We start from the raw sequence: 25214 nt of genomic DNA on the forward strand, positions 1-25214 counted from the left end.
TAAAGAAGTTGTTATCCAAAAAGCGTGTCTATATTGTACTTCCCAACTTCTAAAATGCCACTCAAAGAAGATGCATGTGAGGACATTAAAATGCAGTTACAACGAACAATGTAAACCTAATCGTTTATATGTAGGTTAAACAATATAAAACGACTCCACCATTTATCCTCTTACCTTTGGGTAGGGTTATGACCGCAGACATTAAAGTTCCTGCATCAAACCACACTCGTTCGGTACTTTCCGTATATATTCCTCTCGGATATGTCCCACTTGAATGCCCGGCACTGAACTCGTACCTGCAAAGAACATTGAAGGCCTTTATCAATGTTAAACATGAGAAAAGGAATTAACAGTTTTCAAGAAAATGTTGATAGCTACCTCAAGGGCTGTGTGGATCGTGTGTTGGTTACCGTCCATGTTGCTGCAAGGAATGAGTCAAAGAGAGAGAAGTCCATGTCATTCTCCAACGTAGGAGATTTAAGAGATTTCAGATCAGTGGTGTCTGTAACCGTCAGTGAAGAATTCCCGATGCCTAGAATAAAAAAAATTGCACATGATGCAGAGAGAGAATGAGAGAGACAGAGAGTACTGGCATGGACATGATTCTAAATCTCTCAAAAAACATGGTTTAAACTGTAAAGTAGTGTCACACAGTAAGACATGGTCTTTTGTCAGTGAGTGATATAGTTCTCATCCCTCTTACAATATATAAGCATACCATTGTTCAAGAATTTACATCCTTGACTGATGTCACACGTCTTGTCCTGGGCAGCACAGACACAGTGTCCCTCACAGTTGTAGGAGCTGCACCGTCTCACCAACTCTAGCTCACCCCCTTCTCCCAGAACCAGCTTGGAATGGAGGGGGCTGCTCTTGAGGCCTACCTGAATAACCAAAGGTATTGAACAACAAAGGAAAGATGGAAGGAAAGAAGGACGAAAATGTAAATGACAACTGGTAAGAAGGAAAGTCAACTTGTACTTACACCGTTTACTGCCCACATGGTGACGAATACAGAATTTGTAGAAGACAAGTCCTTGGTACTGATGTTGAATGTCTGCACAATTCCCTCATCCTCTAGGTCCACTCCACTGATGTTGTGGTATACATTCACCAGCAGGTCCTGGATACATGCACGATAAATTCATTAAGGTAAACCATATCATTTACATCCTTGAAACCATATATTCCTCAAGTACCTCTTGGACATCTTGTACATTATGATATGACATATGAACCGAAGTCAGATCCACAAAACCCTGAACTAAAAAAACATTGAAAACTACCAGAAGGTGCAATTCCTGATACAATTTCACAAATGACGAAACCTGTGCTATGTCGGCAGCAAATGGTCTGGAGCCCACTGTAATTATGTAATGATCTATGCCAGAGTGTAGATCAGCAAACCCAAGCCAAGCAAGGTTAAGACTGGTTCTTGTCCAAGTCATCCAGCCAGACTGAGTCCTTGACAATTTGGCAGCATGGTCCGTTTGTACAGCAAGAACCCCTGCAAAGGTGAGCTTCAATAAGATGTATGTGCTTGTAATTCGTTACAAGAGAATACAAATCATAATATAAGAGAAATTATAGCACGACATTGTGTGCTACTCGATTCTGATTGGCTGGGAGCTCATCAAATCCGTACTTAAATGGCAGTTTAAGACCGCTACATAAAGTGACCGATTCACCGCGTATGAATATAATGAACGCGTTGACCCTATTGTTTGTAAACAAACATGTCGGACATCGGTAATTTCTACCTCGGCAGCATCTTTGGAGTTTTTGAAGTAAAAAGCGAATGGTTTAAAGAAGAATTTCTTGACCCTGATCCCAGTGAAGAAACTACGAAGCTGGAAAATCGGTCAGCAGCGCAAAAGCGGCAGTATATTCAAACCGGGTCCAGATCTAGCGGGCATGACGTCGACAACACATTTCGGCCCACACGTCCTAACCTGACCGCTTCCGTCCCGGCCGTAATACCCAGTCCTTCCATTTCCACTGTCCATGTATCCCACATAAAACGTGGCATGTCAGGTCTTTTCCAAATTGGGAATAGTAGGGTGGTTATCAACAATTATTTCCGGGAATAAAGTTAGCGGCGACTAAACTTATCGACTTCAGGGCTTGAATTGGGGCGAGGCAATTGTCATACAGTAGGGGCGATCAATAATTCGCATGAGAAAAATCAAATAATTGTATTTGCTCACTGTATAAACTGTATTTTTTATATTTATGTATGCTACTTGTTACAAGTACAAACATACTGGTTCCTGAAATATAGCATTTATGTTGTTGAACATGTCTTATTTTGTTTATTACACAACCTGTCCCTCAACGGGACGATTCCAAGCGATTTCCAGGAAAAAAGGCCCCTTCACGCCTTGTGTTCTTGCGCGTCAAACAGTTCGGTTTTAAAACACTTATCAGTCGTGCTAGAATGAAGATAAAGCTACTCTCTTTTCAATTTTGCGGTGCTTTATCGTTGATTTAATACCGCTAAATGTTTAATTTAAATTACATTTAGCAGTCTTAAATCAACGATAAAGGACCGCAAAATTGAAAACAGAGTAACTTTATCTTTTAATTATGTTCACGTCAATGTTTATGGTAAATATTTACCGACCTGTTGTTGGTACGGAGCTGTCGACCAAGATGCCTCCAGTCTGACTCTGTGTACAGAGACCAGCCATGTTGCATGATATAACCTTCACAATGTAATGACTTCCATCATGGAGATTCAGCTGTGTGAAAGTATATTCTCTCAAAGGTCCTGGTATCTGAAGACAAACCGTGTCTTCTGGGTTAGGCTGTAAAATACTTGAGACAGCTTAATGCAATAGCACTCGTTCATTATCTTGTTACACATGGATTAATTAAAGCAAATCGAATCTTATATTGAAAGGGTCACCTAATTCTTTGTTACTTTCCTGTTTTCAGTGACTGATATTACATAGTCCCTGTCAACACCTTACTGTTGGCTCTCACCTCCATCAAGGAAGAATCGAACTCCCCTAGCCTATGAGAGGAGATTGAGATGTACTGCTTCTCTATGAAAGACTCATCGTCCTTCACCTCCCAGATGACCTTCACAGTGGACCGACTGATCAGAGTCATGGCAACCAAGGACCCTTGTCCTTCCACAATAGCAGGGGTCTTCACAACTTCAGGTGCGCTGTTGTCAATGATGAAGCCATTTGATGTTGATGTGGTGAACATCCCTAGAGTCATAACCACATAATATACCAACATACAATACCAAGTTCATCGCATGTTTAAGTGTAGAGAAACGACAATGACAAACTTCATTTTGCAATGGTGACATGACGTCGTTATGAAAGTAGTACAGCATTAGTAGAATTTTTGAATACTGTATTCCCTGAAGAATGTGATAATTATTTAAAACATTCAGCCTTATGTTTTCGGATAGAATATTCATCACTATTGGTGCTGTAAAAGACAGAGTAAGGACTGTTTGTATGTTGAAATTAGTATTATGAGTAATGCATCTCTACATCATTTATACCTGCTTTGTTGAACGCTCTAACTGTTGTATACATCCTGTTTCCAATGGGTAGCATCTGACTTGCGTTCAGTGTGAGGAATGCCACCTCTTTAAGGGCAGCATGCTGTGATGAGAGAATGTCATTGTCTCCTGGTGTGGTCCCCACCTGCCACTCATAGTGGTCCAGACCTGACTCTGTGTCCTGGAACCCATGCCACTTGCAGCCCAGGAACGTTCTAGTGACACAAACACAAAAATCACTTTGGTATTGTAATGGTCTCCGGGTGATATTGATTAATAATACATAGTTTAATGGTCTGGACCGGGTGATACTGGGAGGGAGTATGTAGGGTTGTTAGGGCAAACCTGATAGTAAAATACTAAGCAGGAGTATGAGTGGACCTGGATGCCTGGTACTGGGAGTGTAAAAGGTAAACGTTGATACCGTGATAGTAAAATCACTAAGCAGGAGTATGAGTGGACCTGGATGCCTGGTACTGGGAGTCTCGGTCTTGTGTGCCAGGGTAAAGGTTAGGGTTAAACCGTGATAGTAAAATCACTAAGCAGGAGTATGAGTGGACCTGGATGCCTGGTACTGGGAGTCTCGGTCTTGTGTGCCAGGGACCTGGATGCCTGGTGGGAGGGTTAAACCGTGATAGTAAAATCACTAAGCAGGAGTATGAGTGGACCTGGATGCCTGGTACTGGGAGTCTCGGTCTTGTGTGCCAGGGTAAAGGTTAGGGTTAAACCGTGATAGTAAAATCACTAAGCAGGAGTATGAGTGGACCTGGATGCCTGATACTGGGAGTCTCGGTCTCGTCAGCCAGGGTTAGGGTTAGGGTTAAACCTTGATATTAAAATCAGTAAGCAGGAGTATGAGTGGACCTGGATGCCTGGTACTGGGTGTCTCGGTCTCGTCAGCCAGGGTTAGGGTTAGGGTTAAACCTTGATATTAAAATCAGTAAGCAGGAGTCTGAGTGGACCTGGATGCCTGGTACTGGGAATCTCGGTCTTGGTGGATGCCGTCCATGACGCTGCCAGGGTTAGGGTTAAACCTTGATATTAAAATCTAAGCATCTAGGACCTGGATGCCTGGTACTGGGAGTCTCGGATGTGTGCCGTCCATGCTGCAGGAGCACTTTGATCCAGGATAACACCATCAGATGTTACATGTTACAAGCTGTCACTGTCACGTAATACCTGACACCCTCAGCGAACATAATGTGATGGAAGACTACATCTGGAAATAAGCACACACTCTTTAAATTTGCTATATCAGTTAGGAGATAATGCTATTCTGTTTTTAATTTTGCGGTCCTTTAGGTTGTGGTTTAAAACTCGTAAACCGGTAAAAGCCTAAAGCGTTACCTAAATAGCTTTATCTCCTTTCTGGTACGAGTGAAACGCGTTTGGAATGAGAGCACGGAGGCTTTTTTTCACGAATCAGTGTGGAATCTTGAGAACAGGTTGTGCAAGAATTTGCAAGATTTCAATAACTTTATTTTGGATACTGAAATAACTTTTTCTGTTTCTAATAAATATAAACACAATACGATTTGTGTACCATAATATGCAATCGAAAAAACCCCACCTCACCCCTACAGAATATTATTGCTTGATATAAGACACGGAGATTGAACTTATAGATCACCGCACTGCTATTTTCAATTTGGAATAGACCAGACATTCCGGTTTTAATCTCGGACTTTAGATGTGGGGACTTACACTGAGATATGCGATATATTCATAGTCAGGTGCACCAGTCTGTGTAATTGCGGTCCTTTCATTGAGGTTTAACATCAATCGTGGACAGTCGAGAATGTCGAGAATGGTTTGAATTGTTGACTCTCAGCAGTCCAATGAATATGAAGCTAGCCTCCAAGAAGACGAAAGTTTTCACAAAGGCGCCATAAGGTATCACCCGTGAAGGTCCGGGTTAGAATATTGATCACCAGTAACCCATGCTTGTCGTAAGAGGCGACTAACGGGATTGGGTGGTCAGGCTCGCTGACTTGGTTGACACATGTCATCGGTTCCCATTTGCGCAGATCGATGCTCATGCTATTGATCACTGGATTGTCTGGTCAAGACTCGATTATTTACAGACCGCCGCCATATAACTGGAATATTGCTAAGTGCTGCGTAAAAAATAAACTCACTCACACACTCACCATAAGGTATCAGTGTATATGTTGTGCAGCGCCCGTCCTTTGGAATTCAGAAAGCATGTAAACATTGATTTCAGTGACAATATATTCAGATCTAATCTACCTTAATAGCACTGGCTTTGATATATCACAGTGAAATGGTTGAGACTTATGCTGTTTCCCGACATGTGACTACAGATGTCTATTTCCTGCCAAAGACGTAGTAGGTCATTTCCTGTTGTTCTCTCTTGGTTACATTTGCAGTACATGATCAATGTTACCCAATCTAACCCACCTGTGCTTGCACCTGCAGCAAATTCCACTACTGCGCCGTCACATCCAGGGCAGGTTCCAACCTTGACCAAGAAGTGAGAAACGGTAGAATGGGGATCAGAAAACCCCTCCCAATGGGCTCCCATGTCTTCCATCCTGGTGATGTAATCTTCATCCTTCACCTCTGCTGAACTAGCTGATGATCTTCCATCAAACACGTGACCGACAGAAGGGGGCGTTGTATCCACTTCCAGGGCATGTGACGTGATGAATGTGGAAAGGTTCACTCTGTTGTAGGCCTGCAGAGCGGAGGGAAATACATATATGAACTTCTCATGCACTAATAAATGAAGAACTTGCATTGGATTGATGTACAATGGATTGTAAGACAATGCTCTTTGATAACTCATTTGATCGTTTTATCAAAACTCGTGTTATGAAAGTTTTATGACAAAATGACATTCACCTTCACGGTAACATACACACTGTGACCATCTTTCATTGTTTGGGAAAGGTCAAGCTCTGTACATAGTTCCTGTACTCTTCCCAATACCAAGATGTCCTGGTGCCCTGGTCTACTTCCAACATAAACATCAAAATGTTTGACTCCGCTCTCTTCGTCCACAAACACTCCCTCCCAGCTGAAATGCAACGCAGCACAAAACGTCGCTAATTGTCATGACCACTATCAATATCCAGAGTAAGAGTGATATCCAGCCACAATCATAAAGCTAATATGATTGTGGCTGGATATCAGTATTACACTGCTGTCAGCGAGACATTTGAAGAGGAATGTGAAAAGTCTGTGTACACAGATTGATACGTTCTTCAAAGAATAATTAAACTGTATGTTTCTTTCAATCATTTAATAAGGAGGAAGCATGTGTTTTAACAAATTCAAACATTTATGATACATACCACACTGGGAGTACGGGAGATGTGAGGTACCTTTCTTCAACTTGTATGTTTGTTCTTGTGTGATAAGGTGGAGTAGAATCTATGACAAATCCTACTGACGATATTGTTGAGTGGTGGTTGACAAAGTCGGTAGCTGTACACATATATAATAAAACTTAAAATCATTTTACTGGTGGCAAAACCATAAATGAGCACATTTCATGATGTAAAATTTAGTATGATTCGGTATATTACAAAAGTGGTACATTTGGATTTTGTAAATTGTCATACCTGATAAATCTGTATTTTATATCAACTGAAACACTTGTCCTAGACCATGTACCTCTGACAGTAGCATAGACGACGTGTCCGTCCTGTAGTTGAAGACCTGACAGCGTGGTGTGGTGGACGTGTCCAGCATTTGTGAACTCTCTGATGTCTTCCTCTCCTGGTATAGACCCTGTCGCATGAACCCGTTTGTAAGTTCAGCTGTGCAGACAGTAATCTACATTTACATACTAATTTGTTGATTGTTAAATAGTCCTGCAACGTGTCTAAGTTCTCAGAACATTAAACATTAGAAGCCAACATCTACCCAACTTATGAGGCATCCATCTAAGTGTACAACATTGTCCTACCTAATGCAACTTGATAGAAGGCGATGCCACTCGTATGTGAACTCCATCCTTCCTCCTCCACATCAGTAAATCCAGACCATTCAACCCTCACCTCAGATGTGCTGATCTGTGAGAATATTGACAGTTCATGGATGATTGATCATCACTTTATCATAAACATGTGTTTACTACATAAGAACAAGAAAATACCAGCCTGTATAAATGCAACTGATAGTGCCAGGATTATGTCTCTTCCAGTTAAAATTCTTATAGCGTTAGATCAGAAGATCAAATGTATCCACATTCACAGATGCGATGTATGCCACCCCCTACCATACCCACGTCACAGACGCAAGCATGTACATCTCCACACAGAACCTTTATTTCAAACTGACTACCACCACGTCAGTATAGGGTTATGTTACGAAACTTGGTACTTTTTACATACATGACTAAGCTCTACTAAAAGCAAACGTCAGACAGTTTATTTCAGTAAAAGGCCTCCGGCCCAACATACAAACTTAATCAAATGTATTTACACAATGCGGATTTAGATTTTCTTATTTACACGAAACAAAACTAGACATACATATATAATTATATCACTGTTATTACTATTTATCAGTGCACCAAAATTATTAATGGTAGGATAAATACTAAAATATGTCTTAATGTATTTCCTTCTGTACACAGAATATGTTTCACAAATATAAACTACATGCCATTCATCTTCAACTAGAAAATACCCTTGGATTCACATGATTGGCAATACCTCTCTTTACATTTCACATCTATTAGTTTCAACTTCTAACTTAAACTTACAACATCTAAATTTAGTGAAAAAACATTCTTAAGATAACAACTGATCTACCTTCAGTTGTTGGCAATGTATAGATCATTTATATATTGTACCATTAAACTTAGAAATAGTATTTTATGGTTATATATGCTAGTTTCAAGTATAAATCTGTGATAGCCTAGTTATTTTACTGTCCTTCGCAGACAGGTAAGTATGTAAGTTTATTTTTATTTCATTTATACGTTTAAAAATTTAAATCTTGCATAGTCACGATATGGCTGAAATACTGACTCACTCAATCACTAAAAACATATTGTAGATTTTCCAACATTTAATGCATTTTTACAACATTTATTGTGGACTGATTCAATGGTATTGCAGTAACAAGTGTCCCAAATTCCTGATAAATAGCATAGAATAGGTGGGGCTCATACAATCAGATATCTTAAGTACATCTGTATAATTTAAATTTATTTACCTAATTTCTTTTGAAAATTTTCAAAGTCAGTTTCAATCTATCCAACCTTTTTAATCGTAGAATAAGTGTCTTTATAATGTATGGCTAAATGTGTCTTAACTGCTAACGGCTCAAGGGATGATGTAAATCCAGCTAGGGTCCATGCAGGAAGCAAATGTACAGTAAGTCCCCTTGGTCCCTAGTATGGTGATCTACCTTCAGTTGTTGGCAATCTATAGCCTGTTTTTACATTGTCTTGTCATTTCTAGTTAATATATTTTAGATTTCATCACTAGTTTTAAATGGATAGCTGTGATACACTAGTAGTTTTACTGTTCTTCGTCAACAGGTTTTAATTTCTAATTTTATTGATATATGATATAATCATTAATTGTTCTTAACACGATATGGCTGAAATATTGCCGATGTGACGATAAATATTAACTCACTCACTCACTCCTTTGAAAATTAGTAACCGAAATTATTGCCTTATTGGCCTGGGATGCTAAACATGTTTGAACCTTGGGTAAACACAAGACCTATTTATTTATAAAAAGGTACACCACCAATAGAGATACCATCATAAAACCATTTTTCATATGACCTGAAAGGGCCACAGTTTCTAAAAACAATAATTTTAGTTTTCTGTAAATTACCATTTATACCAGTTTGTTGCATGAACACATATTTTGATAAACCAGTTGGTGCTCTAACCCAAGCAGATAAACAGTTGTACATAGCTGTCATTACATAGATTCCCACTATACCATAAACAAGAGTTCACAAAACACAATCTTGTACTTATAACACCAGATATTCGCAAAATCGAGAGTATATCTTGAAACACTGGCGGCGCCTGTCTCCAAAAACCTGTGAAAATGAGTCAAGTGATAGCTTGAAATAGCAAAGGAAACATATGTTTGTTACCAATACAAAGAAATGCACGGGAAGTATGTCTTCCACATGCACTAGGCAGCTGTATTTGGACATTTGAATCAAACACGGTGCTGGTGTCTTTCTGCACCCTTGTTCTTCGCTGTTTTTGACAATGTTTTCTTTCAATCAAACTCAACGAATATTGAATCAGTTGTTTCACTGCATGTTCCAACATGTCGTTTAAAGTACCCATTAAGCATACAAAAAGTGGCATTTACCTTAGAGTATAAATGACCTCACCACGTTTAAGTTTATATATGACTATCAAATTTTAGGGTGTTTTACATACTTGATATATGTTTTCCGTTAGCCCCGGGATGCTGATCGAGCCTGGAGATGGTGGGGTGAGGTCGACAGTGATACCGTCACTGCACGCATTCACCTCTTCCAAGGCAGTTGGCCACTTCTCATAAGTCACTTCCATCTCATCAGCATGAATGCAAACGTAGAACCTTTGTCCATAGGGAAGTTCTTCTTTCTGGTCAAAGTGTATGTTGACAAATTCCATTCCTAGACAACGAACAGAATCACAATATAAATACTCTATTCGTGAAGGGTTGTCAACTAGTAAATGTTTTAATGTTGAAATTGTGAAGTTAGAAAACAGTTGAATTTAAACGAATATACTCCATTTATAATGCGGAGTATCAACAAGGAACTACACCCAAAAGATCAAGAAGTCATGATCAGCGACATATAATCTGTGCGCATCACAACTTCACCTGTTTCTCCACACTTGATGACATCGGCCAAGGCACATGGGTCAGAGACAGTCATTAGACTCTGCCGTTTGAAGTGAGATGTAGGATCCAGCTTGTTACCAGCTACCACCGCCCACTTGTACTTCCTGTGACGTAGACTTGGCCACACAGCTGACAGGATGTTTTTGTAGGGAGTATAGTCGACATCCAGCATGGGCCAGAGGGCATTGTGTTCTAAGATGATATTGCTCCCAATGCCTTCAGCAATCTTTAATCCTGCAAGAGCATAAATAGTGTGCAGGAAAGCATGTATGTGTGCATCATTACATTTCAAATATCCAACCAGTGATCAAGCACCTTCTGACTTTTATCCCTTCCATATACACAAATCACACGTGCGTGGAAGACTTTTAGTAGCAGAAATGATGAGATGGCAGCAATCAAAACATTGGGGGAAAGATTTATGCAGAGTAACAAAATCTCAAAGATACTAGTAACTTATTTGGAAAAAATATATTTTCCCGTCTACATATCAAGTCAGCACAACGTTTTATATCGATGCCGAAAACATCCTACGGAGGCATATGCACAACTGTCATATGCAATGATTGAATATTTCAAATATCTAACCAGTGGCGTCAATGACCAGTGAAGGCTTCACCAGAGGTGGATCAAAGGCAGAGCAGTTTCTGACATCAGCAGACACTACGGTAAAGAGCCCTACTTTGTTGTACCCTCTGACGGCTAGCCGGCGGCACTTGCTGAAATCTAGCGGTCTGGAGAGGCTGATCTTGAATAAAACCTGACCAGTTGCCAAAAGCAAAAAGTATGTATGTGATTATGACGAATCGTGTTATGCAGCCATCAAGATTGTTTTTTTTTATAAATGGGATCGATAGTTTAAGAATGCTTTTCGTATTCCTCAGTTTACCTGATTTCCCTGATGAGTCAGACTGGCCACAGGTGCCCACTCAGTGAGGAGTCCAGGATCGATCAAACTCCACTCATACCTTTCCATCACAGCATACGACTCAGACGTAGCAGGTATGTCGCGATCGCGGAAACGATCCATTGCAACCTCCAGCTATGCAAAGAACAAAGGAAAGTGCAAAACTTAGTAGTTTTTGTTCCATCATACTATGACTCAGGAAACGTAGGACAATCGAAGATGATTCAGATATAATTGGTTATCAGTTTGTTGAAACACTATAATAGGGACATAGTGGCCTATTGCGATAATGTCTCAATATATATATATGTATTTATTTATATAGCCCTAATATCTAAATCACGTGTTCAAAGGCGCTTTGTTTTTCCCTCGATCATTGGATGTCAATCTCAAATGTCACATTATATTATCAACACTCCCTGGGGAGCATACAACTAATGCAGCCACTAGGCGCACCGAGTTAATGTGGCTTTTCCCATCCTTACGAGGTACCCATTAACAACTGGGTGGACTGGAACACATAGTCACAGAACTTTGTCCAAGTTATACTACAGGTTGCTGTCCCCGCGACTAGGTGTTTGCACGTATTCATGTGGCCACCATCTGGTCATATACCAACGGATACGTGGGTCCTTTTAAGTGCACAGGGTTGTGTACTGTACACTAGGGTTTGTGTCAACACTGAAAGAGTCTGCACACAAAGTTGACTCCAAGGTTTTTACACCCGGTCACATGTGGACTCGATCCCGGCACCTGAAGCTAGTTTGGCGCCTTAGAAAGCTCGCGCACCATGCCTCAATGTTACCAGTATGTCAAGACTATATGGAATATATGGTAGAGCTATCATCTTTCCGTAAGATCCATGTATTTTTATCATAGCTGAAACTATAGTTCTGGACATTCCCTCATAACATGACTGGCTACCACTGTGCTCACTTGTGACGAGATCCCTTTCTCGGAGTATGCAATGTTGATGCCCCCAGCTACAGGGGGATGGGGAACTACAGTCACACCATTGCTGTGCACGGGCCTGGTGCAGACTCTCACGACACAGAACATGACGGCAGCCCTGTAGGTGTGTCCAGGGTCCAGAGAAAGTCCACTTAACACTGCATTGTCAACGACTCCTAGACTTGTGTACCCATCAACAGTTTGCCACAGATCATCTGGTGATAGATTGTGAGTATCTTAGGCATTTGACTTATGTTAAATTGCATGAAATGTTCAAGATATGTATATGCATGTACATTATGATCTATATCTGATCTTTGAACAAGTTACGTGATATATTTATTACTTGTTGAGCACTATCGTGACCATATATTTAGTAGTAGTCGACCTGTGTTTTAAGATCTAGCGCACTCAAACATGTCAAGGTTATTAGTAATGAACTAATGAGCAATCCTAAATCTCCTGTTAATTCGAATTCGGTATCTGCCTTTTATGTTGATCATTATTGTTTATTATTCCAAATATTTTTACAAACCACCACCTTTGAAACTGACCACAGATACTTTGAGTAAGATGCCAGTCAAATTTTATCGGCTAACAGTGCCATTAGGATTCAAGAGAAGTTCACAACTCTGTGTTCTAATAATAATTATTTTTGAGAAATTACGATCTAATGTTAGCAGTTACTATCTGTAGATTACATCAAGAACAGTGGTTGTCGATTACTCCCTCTTTCTCTCTCTCTCTCTCTCTCTCTCTCTCTCTCTCTCTTCTCTCTCTCTCTCTCTCTCTCTCTCTCTCTCTCTCTCTCTCTCTCTCTCTCTCTCTCTGTGTTAAAAGTCATTGTAATTGTTTTTAAAATGTTAAAAATGTATTACATTAATACATTAGTTCTGTTAAGATAGATTTTGTTCAAGTTCATAACATTGTATTTTACAAAGATTAGTTACTTCCACATTTGAAGTTAGTAGGACGATACTATCTGGGGTCGCTTATATTCTATTAGCACACTTTGTAGTGCTGACTGATGTGTTCCAAATATACAAGATATACAGCTCTAGTTCACAAGGACACTGATACTGGACAATCTGAAAGGAATATGTTTGAAAAATAGTCTTTCAAACTAATTCGACATTTTGTTTGATTTCCAAAATGACTTCCTTAATTCAGAGATTGTATTGCCGTAGCTACAAGATGTTGTTTCAGTGTTCTCAGTTTTTATCTGAACATAAAATTTTATAACAAGACCTACATCAATCAGTATCATACATTATGTCAGATTATCTCCTTTAAAATTGACCCCTACCAGATGGCTCATATCAAAATAAAAGTTAGTACCACAAAAGTGTATTATGGTCTGTAATGATAAGATTATATACCTGATCCAGGGAACTTTCTTTCAATTAATATCTGGACATCAGTGTAAGAAATGTTGAAACCAGTTACTTCCCAGTAGGCTGCATACATGGATGTGGACGCTTGGTAGATCGGATCAGGAACACACTGATGCCAGAGTGTAAGATACAACATAAAAAAGTAAACATAGACGAGAAGTAGCCCGTATACATATTTGCAACAGTATGTAATCTTCGTCATCCGACAACTTCATATTCAATGATGTAATTATATGTGAAATGCATGAATCATCGGTAGGTTCTCGTGACACACTTACAGAGGAGGAGGTCTGGTATACTTACAGGAGCATGCCGCATGCTAGTCTTGCTTGTTGTCTGACGGTGAAGTTCTGGATGGAAAATAATATAGCATCTGAAGTCTCACTAATCAAAGCATTTACGTCGCTTAGAAACAATAATCTGGTCCAAATTGTGTTCAGATAAACAGGCTTTTATACACTATTTCATCCTACCATTTGAGCATCTGTCTCCATCTCTCACTGTGACACGGCCACCTACATCTTCATTGTATCTGATGATCCTGACCCCGTCCGATGACTGACTGACTTCTCCAGCAGGTGTCCGTGCCTTTACTGTCACATAGTAAACCTAGAAGTAGAACAAACCACAAATACATGCTATCTCATTTTGCAACTTAAAGTACTACAATATTGTCTTATGTAAATCGGGTCACCTGTAATCTGTGCTATCTGATATCCAATAACAGGTCTGTTTATGTTCACTTACAGTGTTCACATTAAGTATCAAGTTGTTAAACTTGTGTGACATGGATTCTTCAACATCTGCATAGGCTCGGACGTTTTGCATTCCAGGAGTTGTTCCGATACAGACGCGGTACTTGACCCCAGACCGGCCAACGTCAAACCCAAACCATTTTGTTTCCAGTGTGGTGGTGGATAACTGGAGATCGGAATCCACGAAGTCCTGAAAAGAAACAAGATACGAAAAATATCAAAAGCAACCATTGACGCGACTACAGAATGTCTTGATGTGGTTTCCAACTGAAATAAATAATGTATTTTCTCTCTTTGTGTAAAATACAGTGCAGATATTTAACCTATATGACACAGGTTGATTTACCGTTATGTCAAAAAGTTCTTGTTCATTCTGTGGACAGATATCAAAAACGACTCCCCGAGACGACAGTATGACATCATGGACATGAGGGTCCGACACACCAATTGTCCACAGTCCAACAATGTTGGTCACTTTCACCGATATATAGTAGGTTTGTGCGTGATGTAGATCCCAGTGAAGGTCGCTGGTGGCGACAGCCGTACATGCTGGTGGCGTGGAAACAGAACATCCTCCTCCAGACAGGAGAGGGAGGAAGGGGAAGATGTCGGAGCCTCCAGGGGAAGAACCTGAAGACAACACATATTGCAACAATTGTTAAAATACGTTTCTGAGGAGGAACACTTGTTGTGGATAGACAATTTTTTATTGTAATAGATGCAACGTGTCGGTGTAGATGTTAACACCGTTATCAAGCACATTGTTACAATACAGAAGTTGTCTATCAGAAAAAGGTGTTCCTCTTCATCATACCAATGTCTAAATGTCACTTAAAGAAGTTAATTTTCTGTGTTTAGTTGCATTCCTGTATTTTAGAGTTTAATGTCAAATGGAAAGTCCCAATGTTTACATATTGGTGTCTACATAGATTATAATGGCGGATGAAACTTGACCAACACTCATCAAATGATGATTCAAGATTTGCACATAGACCATACTTTCTACAACTGCATGTTTGAATCCTAAAACTATTCTGATAAGTAAAACTAATGTAGCATAATTTCTGATGTCTCCATTCAACAGATACGCACCAACAGCAAATTCATAGGTCAGATAGTCATGCCTGACATCTGTGAATGAACCAGCTGTCCACGTGGCGACAAGGTGGTTTTCGTGTAAGCCAACAGTGATTGGTGCTGTGAACCCTGGCGCCTGAGTGTACACTGTTATAGGACCCAAGACCTGCACAAATAAGAGAGAGTAGGTTGGCAGCTGCCTTGTATGAAAAACAGCATGAAACTTAAAAAAATCTTGATCTGACTCCATGTGACATTGTTTATTTTTGCACCTCCATTTCCGTTTTTATGAGCAAACCTACGTTGATATAATCAGACTTGCACATGGATATGTATGTCCTTTTGAGGTTATCACTACTCTTGTTATTTGTCTTTCTATTTAGAAAGCATCATTTTGTAGAAATCTCACACGTAAGCGTGTATCTGACGTACCTCAGTGACATGTAATGCAGCTTTATTTATAGACTTTACTGCTACATAGACCTGCTGCCCTTCACTGAGATGTGGGTGGTATCCTTCATAGTGAGGATGGTGGTGCGTGGATGTGTAGGGAAGGATGTCTGGAGCTGCTTCACGAGATGCATCAGACATAAGTCCCAGCTGATAGTCATAAATACCACTCTCAGCATCACTGCTAGTCCAGTTGACATAGAGCTGGAGGCGAAATCACGCAGAGTAATATGAACCCAATATATATGTAATATATACGAACTGAATATTGAAACTACTTGATTGTACGGTGAATCTGTCTTTTTAGATTAGAACTCACGTGATGTTTCTGTGACATATAAAACTGATTGACGGAGCTGAGCATGAAGGCTTGATGCTGACTGCAGGATAATGCTTTGTGGGTTACAGTTGAACCATTCAGAAGTTTATGAAGGGGAAGTAGAGATAAGCTGTGATTGCTTGTCACTGCTGCCCGCATTCTGCAAATATAGACTTCTAGATTGGCATGGTACACTACATACAAACATTCGATCAATAAAACGTGTAATTTTATTCAAACGTTTTCTAACATGTATATTTTAATTGTATTTTGTTTTGATGTTGAAGCCTTGTAATAACATACCTGCAAACACTATCGGGGTCTTCAATCCGACTCCTCCTCCTGTCTGCAGTGACGAGCCACACTTCCTCGCCATTCGTCACCAGACCTTCAGTAGTGCGGGAGTTGAGGACAGCAATCTGGGCAAGAGACGGTGGTGTCTTATCCACGGTTACTCCATCAGAACACACTGGAAGGGATGAGTCCAGAGCTCGGTTGAAGGCGACTACTGTGATATAGAACTTGCCTTCAGAAGGGGCTGTCCACGAAGCGTGGGTTGAGGACGTCTCGGTCACCTGTGTGGAATTAGTGGAAGTTAGATTTTACACAATACTCAGCAACCTGTTGACAGAGACTAACTATTCCATGGAAACAATATTGTTGCATTGTGAAATATATTTCTATTACAAAAGTGCTCCAACGTTGTATGTTTCTTACGAGACAAACAGTTTCTTTCATACTTACATTGGGTGATGACAAATCAAGGCCGAAATCCCTTATCTCTAGACAATGATCAGCATATCCGTACTGGTAAAACTTGACTCCGCTTTCTCTGTCAAAGAATCCCTCCCAGTGGGCATGGAGCTGCTTACTGTCTTGGTAGTCAATTTCAGAGTGGCCCCTTTGACCATCGTGAACAGAACCAGTGTGCGGTGGACTGGAGTCAATGGTCACCTGATCAAATATTACAGATTAATAGCATGACACAACATACTTAAAAGGGGTTCAAATACGTCATTTGTATGTTAACAAACATGTTTTACAAACCTTAAAATCTAGAGTTGTTGTCAGTTTGGCATGATTCATCACGGTAACTTCAAGATAGTAATCCGAGTCATGAACCCCTTTGTCCTTGTCATGGAAGATCCCTCCATGTGACAGATTGGCTGATACAACCCTGGGCTTGATCTGGAAATGTCTATGGTAACATCCAACTCCAGGAGTGCAGTAACAGTGAGGGCCCATGGGTCTAGTCTGGTATTCACTTTCACATTCCAGCAAGTCCTGAAGGCCATTTTAAAAAAAGAAGATATATCAAGGTGCTCCTAAATTTCATATTAATGATATCAACTTAATACTAGTATTTGAAAACTGGAGACGAAAGTATTTACCTGTACTTTGCCTTGCGGAGAAACGTGCTCAACACCATGGACGAGATCCTCACCTGTGTAATTATCAAATAGTCGCCAGGAAACTGTCTCCAGACCACTGTGGTCATCATAACTCACCCATTCGATCCTGCAAATTACACAGAGGGTTATATAGTTCGTTGAACTGTCTTATACACAGCTGGTTGCCTGGAAAGGATAGCTTTAAAAACAACTTTATGGTATGGTCTGGTATATATGCTGGGGACGTTTGTAATGTTAACCGTTAGCCACAGTGTATAAATAAGGCATCTTCAGGATCGTTGTATGTCAGTGTAACAATTTCAAGACTGATTCATTCTGAAATACTCTCAGCATTTGCTATGTGATGGTTGATATTCTATTCCCACTAAGGATACCCATATACCCCAATGTTGACAGTCAACATTACTTACACCATTTGATTAAATTCATCTACGTTGTGTACACTGACATTGAGCCTGTCCTCCCGAGTCAGCCACAGGTTCTCAATGATAGGGGGTGATGTGTCAATGTGGACGGTCACTCTCTCCTCCAGATACTCGTCCATGATGTCATAAGCCCTGATCCAGTAGCGGAGAGTGTCCCCATCAACCAGAGTGGGCGAGATTGTGTGGGACTGGTTCAAGTAGAGGCTGCTGAAGTGGGGGTCATCTGGAACCGTTCCTATTGATGTTCCTCCCTTGTGGTCCACTTTGTAAGCATATTTTACGGCAACAATTCCTGAGAAGGAAACTAGTCAATGATAACATTTTTTATGCTTGGTCTTCAGTCAACATTTATGATGAAGATGACATCTGTGAATTAGCCGTTTCATTGAGTGAGTGAGTTAGTAGACATATTTTAATGATATAAACAACAATACAGTAAAGGTAACAAGGAGGACGTTTGAGTGAGTGAGTGAATGAGTCAGTCAGTTAAAATTTAAAGTCACATCGACAATATTTCAGCCATATCGTGACTACAACAATTTTTTAACTTTATCATAAATACATGTAAATGTAATTCACTAAACGTCTGTCAACGAAGGACAGTAAAACAAACTGGATTATCACAAGCTCAAGAAATTAAACTAGTATATATCTCTTACAAATTAGGACAATACAGGGGGGACTTTTGACAGTTGAAAGTACTTGCATACGTTTTCTCAAACATATGACAAAAACACAGACTTTAATATTCTGAAAAGAGACTTGAGAAAATGGCGATCTCGAAATCACAACCTTGTACATTTGGTATCTGATCCACCCCTCGGCTGTACCCTTGGTCATCATACTCTTCATCAATATTAGGAACTGGCAATACCCTCTCCAACCATTTGTTTCTGTGGTGTAGCGTGTTGATGTAGCGATGGTTCCAGTCGATGGTGACCGAGTCCGATGTCCACTGCCACTCCCATGAAGATATCTCTGCAGCTGACGTCGCACGTAACACGGTGTTTGGTGTCGTCTCTACTTTGGATTTTCCATCATGGATCATGATTCGTCTGGCACTCTTTAGGTTTCCAGCTTTGTCAATCGCAGTAATCTCCACTGAGAGTATCCCATTGTCATTGAGGTGTAGTCTGCCAGTGTTCTGACACAAAAGTAATGTAAATCATGTTCACTTTTTGAAAATTTAATATTGTTGTAATATTGTATTCTAAAACGAAGTAGCTAGACCAACTCTCCATCAAGATACCAAAAGCGTGTTTTGCGAAGATATTGACTAAGGCTCTTAAAATCAAACTGAATATATTATTTCATTACCATGCATCTCACCTGAGTGGAATTGAACCTTTGAATGAGTTTTCTATTTTTCATCCTGAGACCATCTTCACTGACGATAAACTCCATTTCAAATACTTGGAATTCAAATGACCGTATGCCAGATGTGTCGTCTCTCCACCCATTCCACTGAACGTTAAATGATGGCTGTAAACAATGAAGACAACACATCAGCTTATACCGAGTCATTTAATGCCAGCTACATATACCTACTGTACAAACTGCGTAATGCATGTTTTCCAGGCGATACTACATTTGTTAATTCACCACTGCAGAGTTTTGAAACTGTTTTCAACTGCAAATTGTGTCTTTGTTAGAATCAGGATTAAAACAGTTTTGTTTGTTGTTGTTTAATGCCACACTCAGCAGTATTCCAGCTGTATGGAGGCGGCCTGTAAATAAAGTCCAGTAATCAACAGCATGAGCATCGATTTACGTGGGGTATGCAATTGGGATGCAATGGCAAGCATCAACGAAGTCATCGAGCCTGACCACCCGAACCCGCCTGTCGCCTCTTATGACAAGCATGGGTTAAAGACCAATTCTAACCCTCATCTTCAGGTGTCTGCAATTAGTTACAATGATATCGTATGTCTGTCTTGTGGAACAAAATGGATGTGTCATCTATGTAAACCATATTCTCACCTGCTTACTTGTCTTGCCAACAATGAGCATATCAGCAGAACATCCCCGAGCTGCAATGCAGTGATATGGACTCACATAGTCGATACCTATTCTCAATGTTGCTGTCCTCGACTGACCAGCATAGTAGTGTGTCTGCACAGTGTTGTTCTCCATGTCCTTGATCTTCACAAACCCGCCGTTTGAGGTGACAAACTGAAACTGCAGTCTGTAACAAACATTGATTTATACATGAATCAAGTTCTTTGAGCAATGTTAGCACTTAAATGCAACAACACAATATTGATTCACACAGCATATCCAACCTTGTTGGGAACATGATAAGCATTACGCAGATGAAAACACACTGTGACATTGGAAAGCAATATATTTGTAATAGGCAAGTTTGTCTTACACATTCCCTGTTATTAGCTCCGATGAAGTCAAGACATTTGTCACATTGACATCTCCACTGCATTTGAAGATATCTGTTTGTGGGTCAAGCTTAGAAACATCACGACAGTCAATGGACGTTGAGAAAGAGGTAATCATTTCTGTAATAAAATGAAGAAAATGTAAGATCTCATTCAGTTTTGTCGGCTGTAAGTCCCTATACAACACAAAGCTAATATCGTTTGTGGTGTAATATAAGGTTTTGATTTGTGATCATCCCATGCCTTGATGACCTTTTACCTCTATCAGGAGCAACGCCAAATATATATCAGAGAAGTAATTGCAAAGTATTGAACCAGTTCAGTTTAAGAAGGCAACCTTGAAACGAATATGAGTGAGTGAATGAGTTTAGTTTTACGCCGCGCTGAGCAATATTCCAGCCACATGGCGGCGGTCTATAAATAATCGGGTCTGAACCAGACAATCCAGTGATCAACAGCATGAGCATCGATCTACGCACTTGGTATGCGATGACATGTGCCAACCAATTCAGCAAGCCTGACCACCTGATCCCGTTAGTCGCCTCTTAAGAGAAGCATGGGTTACTGAAGATCAATTCTAACCCGGACCTTCACGGGTCGAAACGAATATGGAGCATTGAAAATAAGTGGTGATACAGGATGCTTCCGATAAGGGTAAGTATGTCTAAGGAGTGCTGAAACAGAAGAAGGGGTTTAAAGACAAAGGGTTTAACGTTAAGTGGAACATACAAAAATATCAAATCAATTCTGACCCCCGATCTTTTTTTTCTGAAAATCAAGTTTTTTTTGTTGTCTAAACAGTTCACGGTGTACCTTTGAAAATGATTAGTGTCACTTTTGCCTGTACTATTCCGACTTTGTAACCATCTATGAAGTTATGCCTGCTTGGCGGCAGTTCAGAAGGGTTGAAGCTTGTGTGAAAATCATAGCTGATACTGTGCATGTTCCTCAGGTTTGTCCACGAGTCTTCCTGGACCTCAGAGTTGTTCGGGTCGACTGGAGCCTTGGCTGTTTCTTTACCCTGGCCATGTACAACAATTCTGTTCCATAGTATCACGGGTTGTGTGTCAACTGAAGGGTTGAATCGTGAAAACAGTCAAACCACTGGTGACAAGTTATGGTATTGTTAAAAGTAGTTTAAGTTTGTCACAATCACTGAGTGTCTAATGCTACCTACTAAACGGTATACAATCAGTGAAAATTTGTGTTTGTCTATATTTACCAAAATAAGTAACTCATTATGTATAGTACACCACCAATTTGTATGGCTAAAGAATCGAGGCCGGGAGGTAAGAAGTGTAATAATTGTGAAGTAAACTTACTGTTCTGACAGTTTGAACCACTGAATCCAGGAGAGCAGATGCAGTTACTGGCCAGTTCCTCCTGGCAGGTCCCCGGGTAACACCACGTGCTGTCAGAACGCCATGAACATGCCTCTGAAGTTCGGATAGACAGATTATCTTATCGTATTCCTCTTGCTTTGTAATCAGTTGTAAGGGATAGGATAGGCCAATGGGATAAAAAACCACTCATCAGTCAAAGACCCAGTTTTGTTTGCTACATACTCACCATGATCCATTTCGGGTTGTCTGCAGCATAGTGGTGGGCAAAGGCAGCGTATGACCTTGTTCACTCCCTCACTCAAAAATATGTCTGAAGTATTCCCGAGGTGACGTTAAATATTAACTAACTCACTTACTCATACTCACTTAAAACAATTTGTATTACCAGTACATATACCCTTTACTACAAATATAGGGTCTACCATTTCCTCATCAGAATGATACTGTAAGTGACCTTAGATTGCTCGCTTTTTCTAAACGTACTCACTTCTACAGTATTTTCTGTCAGCCGAAATGGCATAAGCTCGCATGCCTGATTCTTCCATCATAACGCCTTCACATCTTGAGCACACTTGGCAGTCATTGCAAGGACACTCCGCCATCCCTTGACAGTTGGCAATGTCTTGGCATCCTGAATAGACAGAGGTAGTTGGAAGTCAGATTCACTGAAACATATTCTTCCTCAGTTTCCGCTATGTTTAAAACAAACAACCCTTCGTTTTATCATTGAAAGGTGACAAAATCCCTTTCCATACTCATATGAAATCTCAGCAATTGCACATATATCATAAGAATCGCTGACAAATTGTGATTTCTGACTCTCGTTCGTACCTTCAGGCTTTTAAACGTTTGCGTGGCAAACATTCACTTTTAATTGAAATTATTGAATTGTATAAATCTGGACTGACTACCCAAGTAGGTGTATCCGATGGTAGTCGCATTGTGGTAGTTTATTGACGCCTACCTGGGTGTCCCACTCCATTTGCTTGAGATCACGGATATATAATCTAATGGTAGCTTTGTAATCGGAGTATGGAATGAGAAGTGGTGTCACAGATTTGTTGAGTGTAACCAGAGATTCTAACATGGCTGGGTAACCAACAGAGGACGATGTCGAATTGGCCAGTCGCAAGATCATTATACAATTCATTTATTTCGATTAAAAGTGGATGTTTACAAGAGCGATTTTTTATAGCATGAAGGCAAGAAAGAGAATCTGAAAAGATGATATATTGTTTGTCTTTAGGGTGTTAATTAATATATTTTAAGGCTGTCAATATGGCGCTGGCTTCAGCTGTGACAATTGAGCTGTGATCTGGTAATCGAGAAGATATTGTTCTGGTTCAAATGACAGTGGCACAAGCAATTGCGGTACTATCCTTGGACCCACCTGTAAATATGGATTTGTATGTATTATATAACTTTTTAATAGATAATCAAATTCCTTTTTATGTTGTAATTCATTGGTTTCTGACTTTTTAAACTTTGTCACTGTGAGGTCAGCTTGTGGCCTCACTAATTGCCGAGGAGGAGAAGAAAGATGACGGGAAGGTGATATATCTTCCAGCTCAATGCCGGCGGCCGACATAAATGGTTTAATTCTTAGCCCTAGAGGCGGAACAAGAGAAGACTTCTTATAGTATAAATCCTCATAGAGGGGATTGAACACACAGTTATATACAGGGTTCCATTCGTTAGAATATAGTTTTGTAATATATCGTAAAGATGGTTTTATACAGCGTTGTGTAAGAGATGGCTCATCGGGAGAAGTTCTAAAGGATCCAAGACAAAGTTTTAGACCTTGGTGGTGGACAGAATGAAGAATTTTAAGACTGCCTTTGCAGTCTCCACCATATACAATGGAGCCCTAATCAAGTTTTGAACGCACCAATAATGTGTAGGAGGGTAGCTTGATCCCCTCCCCATTTAGTTTTTAAAGTATTCTAATAATATTTATTATGATGACACTTATTATGGCTTGACACCGTACACAAGTAATTTAAATTAAGGGAAACTGTTTAACGGAAGGACACTGAGAACCGTACACATTAGAAGAGAGTAATCTACCATCGCTGGACTGTTATTCTTGCTTGGATGTAACCATTCTATGTAATTATGTGCGCACTTAGTGAAAGTAAACCAATGCTTTTTCTATATGCAAACTGTTACATATGTCGGTTGGAGTACTTACGATAACACTGTCTTTTGGAACTGTTGAGTGCATAAAAGTAGCTTGAATCTGAATCTGAAGGAAGGCATGCTGCGCAGGTAATGCACCGTTGACTGCGACAGTACTCGATGTTTGCACACTCTGTGATACAATCAGAAAGGGTGTAAAACAATATTTTGCTTATATTTTTCACAAAAAGTCATTATTAAGACTATCTGATACCACTTACCACTCTTGACACTGATACTTCTCTCCAGCGGGTCCCCTCCGCCAATCCAACAGTTGCATTGAAATACAACTGTACTGTCATCTTCATGGATTTCAATCTACAACCACAGGAATAAACATTGTTTATAAATACCACACGCCAATGACAGAGAATAACCAGTCTCAGTTATCTGCCAAAAAGTTTCATCCAGATTAACAATAGTGACAGGTATGTGACTGGATCACTGAGTATTAGTGATGTGCACACACACGCACGCACACCACACACACACACACGTAATATGCATATAAAGTTGGTTCTCATGTTACCTAATCTAGCCACAAATTAAACGAACATATATTCTACGACTAAAATGGTAGTAGGTTTAGAATTACTTTGAATTACGTACCCTCTCAGGGGGACAATAACTTTTACACTACTTTAACCCTAAAATACATCTATCTACAGAACATATTAATCAAAATTCATTAATTAAATCAATTTCTTGTTAAAAACAAACAAGAATTAAATGAAAATGAACAGTATTAAAAAGACCCTTTACAGTTTTAACATTGACATATTTATCCTGGAGAATTCAACACAGTCAAGCAGGAGATGCTGACCCTTTTAAGATGCCAACCGGAATTGAAACCTCTGTCGTCTGAGCGTATTCTGTAACAAGTAAAGTTTACCTGCATTAAGTGTATCAATTAAAATATGCCTATGAAAAAGTACATACAATTATCCTAATTAAACCAACTGAGATAGTTCGTATTCTGCAATATCGTTAAATGTATTCATCACAACATTTTACCAATAACAGATTTAAGCACATTATTAAACACTTTTAACATTAAACATTGTTCACAAATAAAAATACGCATTGCCATTTAGAAAGTGGTTAAATGTAACAAATGTCATATTTGGGATTACACTTTCTCAGTAAAGTACAGATTCTAGTACTTTTTTGTTGAGTACCATCCGGGATTCGAACCCACACCCTCAGATTCAGGCACCTAATTGCCAGTACACAAAGCCAGCC

At 39.8% G+C, this 25214-nt stretch overlaps 1 protein-coding gene across 1 annotated transcript in view; it reads right to left on the reverse strand.

Annotated features, from left to right (window-relative positions):
* The window catches only part of LOC124283859, a 39373-nt gene extending 15169 nt beyond the window's left edge, over window positions 1–24204 (reverse strand). Inside the window, exons 1-42 of the mRNA XM_046719888.1 lie at window positions 24194–24204; window positions 23986–24105; window positions 22282–22425; window positions 21774–21887; window positions 21265–21522; window positions 20433–20571; window positions 20042–20246; window positions 19391–19543; window positions 18854–19205; window positions 18047–18353; window positions 17616–17742; window positions 17272–17508; window positions 16969–17178; window positions 16528–16799; window positions 16225–16384; window positions 15888–16109; window positions 15471–15621; window positions 14725–15008; window positions 14371–14568; window positions 14097–14232; window positions 13927–13973; window positions 13609–13732; window positions 12215–12444; window positions 11261–11413; window positions 10960–11131; window positions 10351–10605; window positions 9918–10138; window positions 7458–7563; window positions 7163–7279; window positions 6841–6973; window positions 6389–6563; window positions 5945–6221; window positions 4673–4742; window positions 3986–4135; window positions 3524–3738; window positions 2986–3218; window positions 2624–2777; window positions 1329–1507; window positions 986–1123; window positions 719–884; window positions 379–532; window positions 175–296 (exon numbers count right to left, since the gene is read on the reverse strand). Coding sequence (XP_046575844.1) covers window positions 175–296; window positions 379–532; window positions 719–884; window positions 986–1123; window positions 1329–1507; window positions 2624–2777; window positions 2986–3218; window positions 3524–3738; window positions 3986–4135; window positions 4673–4742; window positions 5945–6221; window positions 6389–6563; window positions 6841–6973; window positions 7163–7279; window positions 7458–7563; window positions 9918–10138; window positions 10351–10605; window positions 10960–11131; window positions 11261–11413; window positions 12215–12444; window positions 13609–13732; window positions 13927–13973; window positions 14097–14232; window positions 14371–14568; window positions 14725–15008; window positions 15471–15621; window positions 15888–16109; window positions 16225–16384; window positions 16528–16799; window positions 16969–17178; window positions 17272–17508; window positions 17616–17742; window positions 18047–18353; window positions 18854–19205; window positions 19391–19543; window positions 20042–20246; window positions 20433–20571; window positions 21265–21522; window positions 21774–21887; window positions 22282–22396 — 7231 coding nt within the window. The 5' untranslated portion in view covers window positions 22397–22425; window positions 23986–24105; window positions 24194–24204. The remainder of the gene's footprint in view (window positions 1–174; window positions 297–378; window positions 533–718; window positions 885–985; window positions 1124–1328; window positions 1508–2623; window positions 2778–2985; window positions 3219–3523; window positions 3739–3985; window positions 4136–4672; window positions 4743–5944; window positions 6222–6388; window positions 6564–6840; window positions 6974–7162; window positions 7280–7457; window positions 7564–9917; window positions 10139–10350; window positions 10606–10959; window positions 11132–11260; window positions 11414–12214; window positions 12445–13608; window positions 13733–13926; window positions 13974–14096; window positions 14233–14370; window positions 14569–14724; window positions 15009–15470; window positions 15622–15887; window positions 16110–16224; window positions 16385–16527; window positions 16800–16968; window positions 17179–17271; window positions 17509–17615; window positions 17743–18046; window positions 18354–18853; window positions 19206–19390; window positions 19544–20041; window positions 20247–20432; window positions 20572–21264; window positions 21523–21773; window positions 21888–22281; window positions 22426–23985; window positions 24106–24193) is intronic.
* Window positions 24205–25214: the final 1010 nt, after the last annotated feature.

The sequence above is a fragment of the Haliotis rubra genome, unplaced genomic scaffold (assembly GCF_003918875.1).
Source record: "Haliotis rubra isolate DU_JTF1 unplaced genomic scaffold, ASM391887v1 Scf1097, whole genome shotgun sequence".
Lineage (NCBI taxonomy): Eukaryota > Metazoa > Mollusca > Gastropoda > Lepetellida > Haliotidae > Haliotis > Haliotis rubra.